The sequence below is a fragment of the Kogia breviceps genome, chromosome 2 (genome assembly GCF_026419965.1).
Source record: "Kogia breviceps isolate mKogBre1 chromosome 2, mKogBre1 haplotype 1, whole genome shotgun sequence".
NCBI lineage: Eukaryota > Metazoa > Chordata > Mammalia > Artiodactyla > Physeteridae > Kogia > Kogia breviceps.
Window position 1 is genome coordinate 136,295,519 of NC_081311.1, and position 17,563 is coordinate 136,313,081.

The following is a 17,563-nucleotide window of genomic DNA, read 5'->3' on the forward strand; positions in this document are numbered from 1 at the left end:
ATTGCGGAGCACAGGCTCCGGACGCGCAGGCCCAGCGGCCATGGCTCACGGGCTTAGTCGCTCCGCGGCATGTGGGATCTTCCCGGACCAGGGCACGAACCCGTGTCTCCTGCATCGGCAGGCGGACTCTCAACCACTGCGCCACCAGGGAAGCCCCAGGTGTTTCTTTATAAAGATGATACTTTGTCATATCATGAACAATATCCTCCACTATATTCTTAATACTGAGGAATTACTTCTCATAGAGCTGCTTCTGGTAGTGACGGTGACAATTGATGAATTTACAACAAAGAGCAATCCAGTAAAGATCATCATCTGTGATGGGGGGAGCAGTGGAGCGGGGAGAGTAATAACACAGTCAATGCTCATTTCTGATTTGGCTTGAACTATGGATATGTTTTAGGATACAAAATGAACAAACCACATATCAGTCTAGTAATATATTTATCTCAACTGAACTTCTCAATAAGTGCCCATACGTTGGCAAACTCCTAAGGATATAGCTAGTTTACAATGTAAAGTGAAAGGATTATGACTCAAAAATCTCCTTTTGGGAAGTTTAAGAGCTAATAAGGACATATGCCTGAATTTTAGACAATCCAGCATTAAAATTAAACTGGAAGAAGAGGCTAGGATTCTTCTCACCGCTGGTTTCAATTTTGGGAGATATGAAAAAGGAAGAATCCAGTCATACTCCTGGCATTTAGCAATGAACATCTGAAGTGTTCATCTTGGACCCAGACTTCCTCTGTCTACTGCAACCCCACTGGCCTTTTTAATCCTCTGACTCATTCCGTTCCCTCCCGTCAGAGAGAACGGACTCATTCTTAAGATCTCAGTTCGAGTGCCAAGTCCTCAATAAAAACCTTTTCTGATTCAGAGAAATCCTTTATTACAGCCTTTCAAAACACTAAGTTTCTCACTTTTATAGCACTTCTCATATTTTCATTTAATTTTTTTAGTGGAGAATAATACTCATCAGGTACCCAATAGGTTGCTTCAACCATTAATGACATTATATTTTCCATTTTTCATGTATTACTCATTACCCTACTTTTCTCCTGAAGTATTTTAAATCAAATTTCAATAACATAAAATTTCAGAATAAGCTTTTTAAAAAGATAATCACAACACCATTATCACAATCAGCAAAATTCATAATTCCTTAATATTATCCAAGACCCAGACGATGCTCAATTTTCTTTCATTGCTCAGAAACATTCTATTATAGTTGACTTATTCCAATCAAAATACAAAATGATATACATTTTTTTGGTTTGCAGTTCTATTGATTATCATGATTTCAAATTTATTTAGCCTATGTGATTTGTTAAAGACACTGAATCACTTATATTGTAGAATTTTCCACATTATTAATTTGGCAGATTATGTCTTTTTAGTTTAATTTAATGCATTCTTCTCTCTACTATAGTCTCTGGAAAAAGATGGTTAGATCTAGAGGCATATTAGACTTAGCGTGGATTTTGGCAAGAATATATTGTGGTGTTTTATGTTTCTTATTTCATAACATCAGGAAACATAATGTCTGGTGGTCCTAAAGTTACAATTTATTTTTATAGTAATTTTATAGTTTATCTCCCCATCAGACCATTAGCTTCATGATGATAGACACTGTATTTGTATTTATTAATTTTAAAATCTCCAATGCTTAATACAATGCCTAACATACAGAATATTGTCAATAATGTTTAATTATACAGGTGAACTGTAAGGATATCAGTTTAGATGGGCAAATATTTTTTTTAATATTTATATTCCTACAGTTGTATAAATCATTCTTTTCTAAGGTTTTGCCAATAACTGACAATTCATAGGAAAGTTTCACCTACAAACTGTGTAACTGGTGAAATAATATTGTTTCAGTGTTGATTCTCCAGAACAACGATGGTAAAGTGATGAAAAATGGGTTCTCTTTCTCAGTGTTGAGAAATCAATTACCAATAAATATAGATCAAACTTTGTAACTGGAACTTCTCAATAAAGAATAAATTTGAGAATTTGTGAAGACACTAATTATGTGTCTGGCACATAGTTGACACTCAATAAACATTATATACTATTATTATCATTATTATTATTATTACTTTAATTATCCCTAAAAGGGGGACATAGTCCAAGACTTAAAGAATTTTATATTGACAAGTATTCTCCATATGGATGGCAGTGCCTTCTTGCAGTTGTCTTCTTGTCTTTCCTATAATTAGCCATTACTATTTTTTTCAGTTGCTTAGTATATTCTAAGCAGTGCTAAGTGCTTTACAAACGTTTATTTAATTTGAATCTCACAACAATCTATGACACAGATATTATAATACACACCTTACAGATGAAGAAGCTGAAGTTTAGAAAGGTTAACAGACTTGGCAAATATCATACATCTATTAAGTGGCTAAAATGGACTTAAATCTATATTTATCTGACTGCAAAACTCTGATTTTAGCCAATATGATCTACTGTTTTCTTATAATGTGAGACTATGAAACACAAATGTAATTTCCCAGTAATTCCAACATTGGAATTAGAATCTTTCTAGGGTTAAATCAGGTTGGTCACCTAAAGGGTCCTCAGTATGTTCCATTTTAAATTCTTTACTGTCCAGTGTTTTCTTATGTATAAATAAAAAAGGAAAGGAAAATACATCCTGTGAAAATAACTTTTATTCTCATTTTTCCAGAAAACTTTTGCATGACAAAATGTTCTAGTACTCTTCCAGGAACAGAAATCTTTTATAATTGAAAGATTTTAATTAAAATCAGAAAGGCTTTATGTGATCCAAATAGCCAAATGAATGGAGATATTGGGAAATTAGGAAATAATCTAAGTTCTTCATAAGCAGAGCTAATAGGGCATCTCATCTGGAATAAGAGAAGTATTGTGCTCTTGAATGCATTTGTGTGTAGCCCTTGACATTTGAAATGCCACTTCAAAACAAATTACACATTCAACATATCATTCAGACTACAATCATTCAATCTGAAGGACCTCAGACTCATTTCTAGAGACAGAAAGCTTTTGTAATTTGTTTTTCTGTGACTTCCTCATGGGTGATATGATGGCTATATTTGATAGCTTCTTTGTATACATGTTTTCTTCATACGGTCTTTAATTGCTTCATTTTTCAATTGTATGCATTGAAACCTCATAGATACACATATCTATCAATAACTTGTCATTTGGTATGATCCTATATCATATCATTCAGACCCCACTTTTTAGTGGAATGACTTTTCTAGAGCTTCTTTACTGATGACAACTTAATGAAAGGGTTATATAACAGGGAAGTTAACATTTTCCCCTTTTTGGCCCAGCAGGGGCCTTTGGTATTAATGAACTTCTTAGCCAGCCATACTACACATGCAGAGTGTATCTTTTGCCCTTTACTTTTCCTCAGCTCTTTTTATCTTTTTTATTTGAGAGGATCCTGGATATAGCTCCTTTCTATCTTTTGTTTGCTCCCTCAATCTGTCCTTTTTACATCTACTAGAAAATATAGTTTGAGTATTTTTCCTGTGTAGACAATCTTTATTAGCAAGTGTTAAGAGTGCAAAAATAGGGCTTCCCTGGTGGTGCAGTGGTTGAGAGTCCGCCTGCCAATGCAGGGGACACAGGTTCATGCCCTGGTCTGGGAAGATCCCACATGCCGCGGAGCAGCTGGGCCCGTGAGCCATGGCCGCTGAGCCTGCACATCCGGAGCCTGTGTTCCGCAACGGGAGAGGACACAACAGTGAGAGGCCCGTGTACCGCCAAAAAAAAAAAAAAAGAGTGCAAACATAAATATTCCAGAAGGATGGAAAAGAAGGAAGGGCATGGCTCCCCTCCCACAAGTGAGGGTCCTGTAACTAGGCCAGTGAGGTGCGAGCCCTGGACTTGCTTGTGATCACTTTGGGCCAAGCACCCTCCAAAGAACAAGCTCCTTGGCAGGGGGCCTCCTCACAACACAGAAGAAGGGAGCAACACTCAGAAGAGGCATGGGTTCCATCCCCCTTAGGCTGCTTTGGCTTCTGCCCACTGCACACCTTGACTGCTTCTGGGTAGGGATATTAAGTGACTGAGCTAAACCTATCCCCCTCTAAACCTAAGAGGAGGTGTGAGATAGCTACGTCCTGTGGAATATAAGAAAGCTACTTCTGGTTGCTTTCCTAGGTCCTGTTCTTCTTTTCTGCACACTTATGGCACAATTTAGATTTTTAAAGATAATTTTCTACAACTTATTTAATGTTACTTCTGTCAATACTTTTAGATTCATGGGCCAAATCTTTTGCTATGAGGCTAAACATCTGAAAATATATTCAAACACAACACTAAGGTCATTAAAAATTAGAGTAAAACTGTACTAAATTTTACTGATCATGGATTTAATTATTCCACAGATAAAATAACTCCTTAGGTCAGGATGCACAGTGCATTTCCTCTTGATTGAGTTAGAAAGTCAATAAAGTAAAATTTTTTCCTCTTTTTACAACTTCAGTACTATACTTCGATCCATGCTTTTAGTACTTTCTGATTTCTCAATTATGGAAGGCACTGTCACTTTTGAGTTGAACACCGAAATTTTCCAAAGCTAATTCTGATGTGCTGTCTGAAGCAAGTTTAAATTAATAAATTATACCTGAATTAAGAGAAGTCAAGTTCAAAAAATATATAATATATCCATAGTTTATCAGCAGTAGTAATATGCATTTTGGAGCAAAAACAGAATCTTAAACATGTCGGTCACTCTTACCACACCACACTCAGGAAAGAACGTTATGTAGTAAAAGTGAGCCCTCCTATTAAAATCACTTATGATCTTATTATGTACCACACACAGATATTGAGCATCTATTAGAAGACAATATGCTCCAAGAAGATAAACTCTGACTCCAAAAAAGCATTTAATAAATCTATACCTCTGTTGCTTTATTTCCTTCTTGAAGTTCTGTTAAAGCCTGCTGAAGTTCCGGCTCAATCTTCTTAGCTTTTTCAGCAGCTCTCTGCTTTTCTTCTTCACAGGAGATAGCAAGTATGCCTAAGAACAAACTTGCCATATAAAAGGCAAACCAAAAACTTATCACAACAAAAAATATCATGTAGACCTTCCCAGAAGCATAAAGGATCTAAGGAGAGGTGGAAAACAGGACAGAGAGGAAACGTTATTTGTCTTCCTGCAATCTGTTATTTTAAAACGAAAAATGAAATTTTGTTATGAAAATAATTTAGTTATAAGTGGGATGTAATCACAAGACAGTTTAAGTACTGGCTCTACCTGGAGAAATAAATGAAAGCTCTTCAATTTAGACATATATGTAAGGTACAAAATATATGGTACAAAACCAGGGAAGAATTTAGTAATTTAATTAATTCAGGCTGAACATATGACTTTTACGTCTTCATTAACAGAGTAAACATGTTGAAAGGAAAAAACTGTCATCTTTCAATAAAGAAAGCTGGACAGTCTGAATATGAAAGATTATTTACTTTGAAGTAGAATCTTTAACTATACGAAGCATAATAAAGTCAAAGAATGACTGTTTGGAGATTACTTTCCTCTGAACTTTACTTTATGGAAACATCACAACGAGGTACAAAATCAGATCTATTCAAAGGGGTGAGGAACAGGAATATTTCTATATCTGTCGGAATACCTGCTTTGTTGATGAACCTCTAGACAAATCACAAAGGAAAGTCATATCATTCACTTATATGAAGTCATTTGTGGATAGAAAAATACAAAACTGCAGATTTCCAAACTGCACATTGACTAGCTTTTATTTCATAATAATTACCTAAGATATATCAGAAAATTTTTAAATTTATAAGTAGATATGACAAATCCAAAATATAGTCCACTGATTTATCTTCATTGATTAAAAGTATATGAACAAATTTCAAGAAAACAAATGGGAATAGTTTTAATTTTTAAGTATTCATTTGAATCAATGGACAGGCATTTACAGAAAATACTGTGTTGATATAACAGAGTTAAGAATGTTTACAAATTAATACGAACTTCTAACACTTAGTCAGAAATAATTTCTTATTAATCTATAGTATGTTTTTCTTTAAAGGTATTTTTAATAAACTCGATTATTCCAATGAGTCAGCTATTTAGGATGTGGTTAAATATTTTTCCTACTAAATGGCTGTCATTTACAGTATATTCAGGAGTTAGTAATAGATATGGAGTACACTGCAGGACATGTACATTAATAAATACTTTATAGTTATTATCTTATTAATTCTGGGCAAAACATTCATGTGGTATTTACCACATAGAAAAGAGATGAAAATTAGATAGGCAAAGATTTCACAACTGTGGGGGAATGCCTGATTTCAAAACTTTTGCTCTTTCCCCTATATGAAGCTGATGGAGAATAAAACTATACAATCTTATTAGAATGGAAAAGTATACAAATTCTAGTTCTATTATATTTTGGCAGGAAATAGGGGCTAATTATACCCCTTTGTCATAGATTTGTTATGAAAATCAAATGAAACAATGTACGAGAAGATCTTAGCTCATGGCAAGTATGCAGTAAACGTTAATTATTGCTAAACATAACTCCATTCCGTGAGGATTGACAATCTGCTTTGTTCATTTCCATACTGTATCAAAGAGTACTTGGGTCAAATAAATATTTGTTGAATGAACGGGGAATGATATTCTCTAAAACATGAGCTGTACTCTTTGGGAATAACTGCCAAATTTCCCTAGCCATAGTCAGTTTAGTTCAGTAGGGCAATGCTCAGAGTAAAAATCCAGTCCAAATCAAAGCAAACCTTATCTACACTAGTCAATAAAAATTTAGAGTACAATAATGATGAAGGTCCTGTAAGAATCCAGCACCAGGGCACTCCCAGACTGATTTCTCATTTCACTGGTTGTATGGGAGGATTTCCTTTAGACCAATGTTACCAAGAAAATTAGCTAACACACTTTGAAAGCTGTAAAAAAAAGGCAAGACGTTCACTATTATATAAAGTAACATAACCCCCAAATTTTCACTTCTTATATTTTTGTTTATTAAAATTTCATCAAGCATTCCTATGTGTTAGATGCTGAGAATACAAAAATTAAAATAAGACAAAATACTTCTTAGGTAGTGTATCTCCTAGTGGGAGGAAATGCTGAACAAGCAATTAAAATAACCACTACCTGAGGCAATTACAGGGTACCATGGAATTCTGATGTAGAATATGTCCAGCTCTAAAAGAAGAGGTTGGGGGAAAGCTTAAAAAAGAAATATAGCTTGGAGGCATAAATCTGAGGCATGAGACTGAAGACGGAAGAAACTTGAATTTTCATACACTGAAACAAGAAATTATGGGAAAAGGTCATTTAGGAAACAGCAAGTCTTTTTGACTCAAATAAAGCAGAGAGTATATATTGGGATATTGTTGGGAAATGAATCTGGCAACAAATGCAGAGACTAGATTTTAAAGGGCACTATGGACAATGCATGTGGACTTTGAACTTCATCCCATAGAAATTTGGAAATCACTGAAGGATTGTTAGAAGGAGAATAACACGATGAGATTATTTTAGAAATAAGAAGTTTACAGTGTTGTGGGGGAGGCATTGATGCTTGTCAAAATTTTGGGAATAACAATATAACTACTCTTACAAAATTAGAAAAATATAGCTTGCATAAAGAAAAAATCACTTGTAATATTTTTATGTACTTCTACTAGAACTATAATTATACTACAAGCATGTTTGGTTTACTTGATTTTCATTTAATAATATATTATGAACCTTTGTGCCAAAAATATATTATATTATCCTTAACATTATTAATGGCCTGTAAACACACATACACAGACACCATAATTTATTCAATCATAAAAAGTATGGTGTGTGTGTGTTTAAAAAGAGCGTTCTTCTTCAACTGTAAATACTTTTGGAATTTAAAGTAATTTATTTATTTTATCTAATATCCTTCGATATTAACTATGCTGCTGAAATGACACTGCATATTCCACTGTGCTGGAACTTTTCTTAAAAGAAAAATTGAATCTCTATTTTAATGAGCATGTATTATATCCTTCTGAGACACTATGGCACACAAATCATCAGTTATAAAGGAAGACTCTCAGCATTTTGATTTCAAGTCTCATAACAGCAGGCTTTCTGCTATTACAACTGGAGCCTGATTGAATATTAAAGGAGAATGAGAAGAAATAGAGAATTAAAGAGAAAGAGTACATTGTGGGCATTCAACAAATAATTTCTTAATGCATGGTAATCTCATAGGTTCAATTATTTTGTCTAAAGAATTAGTACTTAGAAATGCTCTTTACTTAGTTAATGTCAAATGTCTGAGACCACAGAGCAGTATAGTGATCTCTGGCAGATACATGTGTTTTAACTTTGGGGAGATTACCTAAATGCTCTGATCTTAGTGTCTTCATAAAAAAGCACATATACATATTCATATCCTTGTAGGATTGTCTCAAAGATTAAATAAGATATCAATACCATACATTAGAACACAGACTTGGGCTCCATTTTAACATACAGTTTGACATTAGGTAATTCTCATCCTCTTTTCTTCTGTCCTCAAATTCTTTTTCACATAAACATTTAATACAGTGTATTATATTTGATCATTATTTCAGAAAGGTGGAGCATGGCACCATTTTTCCATGCAGTGCAGATTCTCTGTGTTCTTACCTGGTGATAAAGTGCTTCAGGGTAATCCTGCATCATTAACCGAAATAGGGCTAATAAGGTCCAGCCAAAATTGTCAAAATTTGTGTAGCCATAATCAGGATTTACACCAGCTTTTACACACACATATCCTTCAGGACACTGACTAATTAAGATACAGAGAAGAAAAACTGCTTACTCTTAGGTGACTATCAGATTATGGTCAAATCATAAATATAGAACATCTGCCCATGAATAATAAAGGATCCCTCTTCCACAGGGAGTAGCCTTCTCCCAAACAATTCCTGGGGGGAAAAGCTGCATATGAGTTAGATTTTAAGTTGATATAGGTGAAAAGTGTTAATTAAACTAAAAGACTACAGGGCCTTACAAATGGTTTTTGCCAAGCCTTTTGTTAAAGATTTCTTTACTATCCAGTATCAAAGTAAAAGTATAACTGATGGAAAATAACACTGATAAAAATAAAACTGTAGTAGGTTAGGGTTTAATTTTTAAATGATCTCACCTCAAACCCTTACATCCCATTATTTAAGAGTGAGAAAAAATTTATTATCAATAATTTATAAGCAGAACTGGCAGTTTGGTAGAAAGATGATTAAATATTTATTTCATTTCCTTTCATAGAGTCTTCATACTTTTACCTACTGGGGCTTGGGTGTTGTGGTCCATTATGACAGTAGTGGCCCAATAAATCATGCTTCCTCCATCCACACCCTTCTGTAGTTCCTCTTACATTATTGGAACTTTGGCCATGTGACTTGTTTTGCATACTTGTTAATGGTTAACAATTGTGATGCAAACAGAGGTTTAAAAAGTACTTGTGTGTTGAGGCTTGTTAAATTGCTGACCTACAGAATCTGAACAAATGAATTTTTGTTCTTGTCTTAAAGCACCGACTTTTGGGATAGTTTACTATGCAGCAAAGTATGATGGCTGCAGGTGAAACGCTGTATGACTTTCTCTTCTGGCCTTGACATACTATATCATTGTGATTCTGTCTATCCATGATCAGATATCTTCAGCATGCATTTCAGGTCAAATTTAATTTGGAATGTCCACTGGAAGGGTTAGCTCGAGTGGGATAGGGCAGACACGATGAGATGAAATCACAATCTGGACTTGAAAACAGAAAGGAAGCCCAGCAGTAGGGTGGCAAAAAGAGTTGAGTAAGCAACAATATGTCTAAATCACCTTAATACAACTAAACTACATAACTCATGTTCCCCTCTCCCGTGTGCTTTTTTGTCAGTCTGTGCCCAGAGCCTCTAAGAAAGAGCTGAGTTTACAAATGGGTGTCAAGTCATCCCAGTTTAGGGAAGTAACATAAGGAATTGAGTAATAGTACTGCTGAGAAGCACTCTATTTTTACCTTCTTATCTCTTCATCTGAAAGTATAGGACAATAAAACTTGAGAGTTTTGTCATCCCACTGAAGAATTACTTATAAGTACTGTTTTTAAGAGCAATCAGCTTGTTATTAATATAAATTATATTCATTAAAGACACACAAGCCATAAAATAAGTGAAATAACATCATATCTTTAATTTTTTTTCTTCCAAGTCTTCTGGCTGAAGAACAGATTACATTGTCTTTCTTGATAATTCCTATTAGCTCTGGGGCACACTGAAAACAGAAAATCAGATTCTTATCTAAGTCCCAGCTCTTCCATTTACTAACTTCTTGACCTTGAATAAATCATTTAGCTAGTCTATCCATTATACCTTTTTCTGTAAAATCAGATTAATAGTATTCCATATTGTACACTTCTCAGCATGGTTTTGATGGTAAAATGAGATTATGTAATCAAATGGGAACCATTAATAAAAGCAATAATCATTAAATAAATACTATTGATCAGGGATACTGAAACGGAGCAGGACCCTATGGTCCTTGCTCCCGCATGTCCTCAGCCTGTCTTTTGTCTGTGGAAAAACTTTAACCAAAGAATACGTTTAATCAGAGAAGTGAGATAAAGTAGAAACAAAGGAAAACAGTCAAAGGAGACAAAATAATAATAGTTTAGTCATTAAACATAGTCAAGGACCTTTAGTTCCTTCTCAAGGGCTACAGATAATATTCTGAGCCATATCCTGTGAGCTGTCTATAGATGCTGAAATCCCCACCAGGTGGAAGAAGTTAACTACATGAAGACCAGACTGTAGCCATGACATAAGCTGCCCTAATTCCGAGAATTGGCCTCAAGGAAATGGGAACAAACCGACCCTGGAACTGAAGATTAACTGTACTTAAAACAATCAAGATGATGCTTGTCAGACCACCAATGACCAATATCAAGATGACTGTCAGAGCTGACTGCGCTGTTCCTGCCTGTAGCCCCCTCTCTCCGTCTGTAAAAGTTCTTGCCCTCTGATTGTCAGGGTGGTGGGGTCAGAGTTGGCCTTTGGACACAGCTTCCACCCTCTCCCCACCCCACCCCCTGCTCCCGGTTGCCGGCACCCAAAATAAAGCAAACTTTCCTTTCCACCAACCTGGCCTCTTTACTGGCTTTTGAGCATTGAACAGCCAGACCCCACTTTTAGTTACAATAGAAGAAAACACTAATACCACTTACCCAGCATCTGTTCTGTTGCCACAAAGAAGAGCATATCTTTCTCCTTCCAAATAATAAAAGTTTTCTGTTTCTGAAAAATAGGAAAGAAATGATATTCCATATCTAATCTTGGATGAACGACATATCTGAAACCCAATTAAATCTGTACAGATGAACATCCTTCTGTACAGTGAGAAGAAAGGAGCATAGAGCCTGCCTCCCCCCCCTCCCCTTTTTTTAAATCTAGGAGGTTGTCCTAGTATCCATTGTACAGGCCAAAAGACCTCTGGCAATCCACCTACTCCAGCCAGGTATGACCAGATCCTGAAAGAAAAATTCCCAAGACTAATCTATTTGAAAACTGAGGATTATTCCTTCCCGAGTTTATTCCTGATGATCTTCCTGAACAGAAGACCAGAATTTTCTGTCTCTGGGTTTAATTTCCATTCTCTTCCCACTTCGCAGCTTATTTTTCTACAATGAGTGTCCAGTGCCGCCTAATTACTTATCCTGATATCACCTAGTTTCAATCATAATCTGAACTAATCTGAGTCATAGCCCATAGAATTCATCCAGGTATTTTTATCTGCTATCAATCAAAATGTAAATTGTGTATTTATAGATATCAGTTACCAGTGTTGGGAACATACATGCTTAGTAGCATTGCTTTTTAGTTTCTCAATTCAAATCACAAAAATCAAACCCATAAGATCAGTCCTGGTGAGTGTGTGTGTGTATACAAAATTGAATTACACCAATCTCAGAAAATGTCACTTTAATTTGTCACCTAAAATAATTTTAGAAGAATTTAAAAATCATAGTTAGGAACCATTAATCAAAACTTTTGAGTGACAGTCAAAAACCAAATGAAATTTGACATTAGAACTGGGCAGTCCCAAGTGCTCTTCTAAATACAAGGACTATGACATGGAAATTAGGTTAAATAATGTTTTGTAAATATATTTCCAGCAATTCCTAACATGTTATTTGAGAAAATGGAATGACTAGAAATGGACATATATTAAAGTGATAATCTTTAAAATGATTTCATTGTAATATACATACTTTAACAAAGAAAAGAACTTGGACTCTATTTTCTTAGCAATAATCAGTGAAGTAGCAAAATTTGTTTATTTTTTAGTAATTAGCATATTTTTATTACAACATCAAAGAAACTAAAGGGAATTTCATTTGGAATTTAAGATTTAACATCCACCTCCTATTGTTCTTATCACTAGAATTAAGGCCATGAGATAGACCTACATAATAAGGAAACATTTCACATATATACTAATAATTTTGCATTACTTGTATCATAATCATATTATGGGGTAAACCAAAGAGTAAAATTTATTAAGATTTGTTTTAGAACTTATTAAATCCAAAGTATAAATAAAATTAAGGTAGAAAGACTACTTACGGTTTTTCAATATTTTATTTTTATTAGTTGAACAATATGCTTTTGGTTTTTTCTAAATACTGTCAGAAAGGAGCTGCTGATTTTAATATGAGGGAAATATCTAATAAGAGAGTATGGCCTGGTGAAAAGGGAATGGGTTTTAAAGTCAGATGGAGCTTGGATAGAATCCTAGTTTTGCCACTGAGTGGTTATAGTATGCTAGAACATTCACAGAATTTCTCTTTACTTCTGTTTCCCTGTTGGTAACAGAGGTTATTCATGTCTTCTCTGCAGGATTATGGTGAAGATATGTGATCAGGCATGTGAATTACTTATGTATAAGGGCTAAGCAATACTTGTTTGACATTATTTCTGTTAGCCTAAAATATTTTCATTATTCATCAAAGTACAACTCAAAGCATTTAAAATGAGCAGCAGCCTTTGTGACCACCTAGAGGGGTGGGATAGGGAGGGTGGGAGAGAGGGTGACGCAAGAGGGAAGAGATATTGGAACATATGTATATGTATAACTGATTCACTTTGTTGTAAAGCAGAAACTAACACACTATTGTAAAACAGTTATACTCCAATAAAGATGTTAAAAAAAATAAAATAAAATGAGCAGCAGCAATTGAAATACAACAATAGTAAGAATTTCTATATTGTAGGTCATTTTTTGATTTATACGATCATCCCAAAGTTTCTAATGTGTACACTTACATTTAAATTTTAAACAACTTTATCAAAGAAAGGTAGTATCATGAGGATTGTACTCTGATAAAATTGCAATTAAGACTTTGGTCATATTTATTTATTTATGAAAGGATTAAATTTTCAATTTAAATTAAATTAAAATTGCAGTTTTAGCAATTCCAAACTTAGGTTTCCCTGATGTAACTGTCTGAAGACTTGGAACTTTATTATCCTGATAAAGGAAACTGATCCAAATTAGTACCTGAGCATAGTTATGGCATTTACATGAAGGTTGTTCTGAAGTCAAATTTGTTCTGAAATTGAATGTTCAATATTTCTGTGAAGAATGTTTGGCCAGTAAGAAAAGTTTTAATTTTTTTGATATAGATCCAAGGGATTCTTACCTCGAATATAATATGGGTTTTCAGTTCTGTTGTGCAGTGTTTCAGTTTCATTTGCTTGGGGCCATCGCAAACATTTATGCTTCAGGTTACCCATGAAGAGCTCCATCCCAATTAGAGAAAATATGCTCAGAAAGAAGAGAGTTAGGATAATGACCCCAGTGAGTTTCTTCAAACAATGGATCAGGATCCCTACAAAAGACTTCAGACCTGAAAAGAGAAAGGTTTGTTTTCGATAAAATAAAATATCTTAGTAAAGCAGGATTAGCAAACTTTTCCCATGGCAAATGCAAATGCCATCGAAATCAATAGTTTTGTGTTTTATAATTTAATGCACCATTATCTAGGTCCAATGACTAAAATGAATAAAACCCTTAACTTTGAGGTTTCTGTATTATTGCTAATTTATTATACCTGGCAATAATTTAGACATAACTTAGTATTTTTTACTTAGTTATTTGTTTGTTTCTCTTTACTACATAAAGAAGAGGCCTTCTCTCTTGGCTATTGCCATTATTTATAAGCATAGGTAAAGGTGTAGAGTTAAAAATCAACATGGGTTGCAAATGTTGAAACAAGAAATAGTTTGAAATAGCAGTATTCTATACATTCTTTCATTAACTTTTTTTTAACATCTTTATTGGAGTATAATTGCTTTACAATGGTGTGTTAGTTTCTGCTTTATAACAAAGTGAATTAGTTATACATATACATATGTTCCCATATCTCTTCCCTCTTGCGTCACCCTCTCTCCGACCCTCCCTATCCCACCCCTCTAGGTGGTCACAAAGCACGGAGCTGATCTCCCTGTGTTATGCAGCTGCTTCCCACTAGCTATCTATTTTACCTTTGGTAGTGTATATATGTCTATGCCACTCTCTCACTTTGTCACAGCTTACCCTTTCCCCTCCCCATATCCTCTAGTCCATTCTCTAGTAGGTCTGTGTCTTTATTCCCATCTTACCCCTAGGTTCTTCATGACCTTTTTTTTCCTTAGATTCCATATATATGTGTTAACCTACGGTATTTGTTTTTCTCTTTCTGACTTACTTCACTCTGTATGACAGACTCTAGGTCCATCCACCTCACTACAAAAACTCAATTTCATTTCTTTTTATGACTGAGTAATATTCCATTGTATATATGTGCCACATCTTCTTTATCCATTCATCTGTTGATGGACACTTAGGTTGTTTCCATGTCCTGGCTATGTCCTGGGTCGTATGGTAGTTCTATTTTTACTTTTTTAAGGAACCTCCATACTGTTCTCCATAGTGGCTGTCTCATTAACTTTTTAAGAACTCAATTTTGGGAGCTGATTAAGTAAAACATGAAAAACTTTTAATGATTAGAAATGAGAATAACACTTAACTGTGATTATATGTGGCTGTATTTATATCAGAATACTTACTAATCGAGAATTCAACTTTAAAGCTAGATTTATTTAAGAACATTTATTTTTCTAATTATTAAATAATACATGCTCAATTTTGAAAACATAGAAAACAAGAAGATACAACAAAAATCCCATAAATTTCATAGATGAAAGTACTATAAGCCTTCCTTCCTCCCTTGTTTCCTTCCTTCCATCCTTCTTTCGTTAGTTCCCTGCTTCCTTCCTTCTTCTCTTTTTCCCTTGCTCCTTTTTTATTTGTCAGTCTGTTTAAATTTATGATCCTAATAACTTCTCAGATCAACAATGGATGAGAATATACTACCTCTGTGACGTTGAGCAAGTTACCAACATTTCTATGGTTATTTTATTATTTTTAAATGGGTATAATGATACCTATTTCATATATCATTTCATATACCTATTTCATATATCATTGTGAGAATTGAAAATCTATTTTTAAAATGACCTCCTCAGATGATTAGATTTCTTGAGTGTAATAGAATAGGGTTGAAATAAAGTTATTCCTGTGATTAAAGAAATGTGATATCTAGAGTAGATATACAATTTTAATTGCTATCTTACTGAAATACATATTTATAGCTACTTTTGCCACCTAGAATAATACAAAAAAAATAATATTTTTTTTGCCATATGAAAGTCTTTTTAAAGTATTACATTGGAAATGGAATTTCTGTATCAAAATATATGACCATATTTAAGTATCGATTCATACGTTCAAGTTGTTGAGATGTTGAACCAATGCAAAAACCAAAGACTATAAATATATAATCAGGCCTTCACTAAAGCTAGGACATTTAAAAAAATATCATTGCCAATGTATTAGAAGAAAAATAGGATCATTTTACTTTGATGTAACTTTCATGATCGCCATAATAAACTTTTTTTTTTTTTTTTTTGCGGTATGCGGGCCTCTCAGTGTTGTGGCCTCTCCCATTGCGGAGCACAGGCTGCGGACGCGCAGGCTCAGCGGCCATAGCTCACGGGTCCAGCCGCTCCGCGGCATGTGGGATCTTCCCGGACCAGGGCACGAACTCGTGTCTCCTGCATCGGCAGGCGGATTCTCAACCACTGCGCCACCAGGGAAGCCCCATAATAAACTTTTAAAATACGTATAGTTGCACTGTGTATTTTTGTTTGTTAACTGTCATGAGTCCTCTGTATATTTTTTACTGAAAAAATTTTTTCATATTGTTTTGTTGAAATTATCTTTAAGAATAGAAATTCTTAAATAAGAATATATATGTGTGTATAAATTCATGCAAATATATTTTATTAATGATAGTAATATTATATAAAATATTTTTACAAATATATAAATTAAAATATACTTATAAATATATGAATATAAAATATTAATACTAACATAATTTATACATATATTATATATAACATACATAAAGCCAAGCCTCTTGTGGAGCTTTAATTTTAGTGGTGACATTTTGATTAAAGGTAAAAAAAAAGTCAGCATCAAATTTTACAGAATCAAATTTATTAGTAATTTTCATTGTTACCTGGAATTCATTGTGATCTACCATTCAGAGTTCTGAGCCATATGCCAATTTTGATTTTGATTTCCTGGTATAACTTTTTCCTTTTTTTTAACTTTTAAACTTTCATTTTGTTTTAGTTTAGGTATAGCTCTTGTGGAGCTTAACTTATTTTTAATTTAATCTTAAAGCGTCTACATCTTGACAGACAATTTTTACCCAATTATATTCATTTTTATAAGTTGGCTTTATTGTTGGATTGGCCTTTATCATTACTTTTTTTGATTTTTATATTCCCCTTATGATTTACTATGTGTCCTATTCTTTCTAAATAAACTTTAATTTCTTTTTTCCCTCTAGTATTTTAGATAAAGTATATCTATTTTGAGAACCTGATCAAACTTAAGTTCTTATTTTGGAAAAGCATGTACTCTCTACATCAAAAATAAAACTGTATCTACTATAGTCTCACCGTATAAGATAAGGAAATAACCATATTTACTTTCTCACATTTCTCTATTCCCACTTTTCAGTTTTTGTTTATTTATATAATTTAGGACTTTTAACCTAGTTATAATTGTTGAATTTTATGTATTTTGCATTATATCTTATTTATAGGAAAGGTAACATTCAAATCATTACAAAGACTTGTCAGGAAACATAAATTCATGCAAATAGGGAGTGGAGGATACTTGAATGAATATGCCTGACTTAAAGAGGCAGCTGCTCCTCAACTACAGCGGGTAGTTGCCACGCAAGAATGCTGATAATTCATCCAAGTTAATTTAGAATTTAATGTTAAAATTATCAGATTTTTATAATCTATTTCAAATTTTTCTAAAAAAAGTAAAATACGTCTCTAGTTGAAGAATAAACCACAGACGTCCATGTTATAACTTCTGATTTATAATATTTGCGTTCTGTTTTGCAACCCACTAACAACA

At 33.9% G+C, this 17,563-nt stretch overlaps 1 protein-coding gene across 4 annotated transcripts in view; it reads right to left on the reverse strand.

Annotated features, from left to right (window-relative positions):
• Positions 1-17,563, reverse strand: part of SCN7A (sodium voltage-gated channel alpha subunit 7) — an 82,613-nt gene that overhangs the window by 42,945 nt on the left and 22,105 nt on the right. For all 4 annotated transcript variants that reach the window (XM_067026233.1, XM_067026230.1, XM_067026232.1 and 1 more), the window contains 4 exons: positions 13,719-13,925; positions 11,244-11,313; positions 8,675-8,816; positions 4,911-5,117 (listed from right to left, as the gene is read on the reverse strand). In XM_067026233.1, coding sequence (XP_066882334.1) covers positions 4,911-5,117; positions 8,675-8,816; positions 11,244-11,313; positions 13,719-13,925 — 626 coding nt within the window. The remainder of the gene's footprint in view (positions 1-4,910; positions 5,118-8,674; positions 8,817-11,243; positions 11,314-13,718; positions 13,926-17,563) is intronic.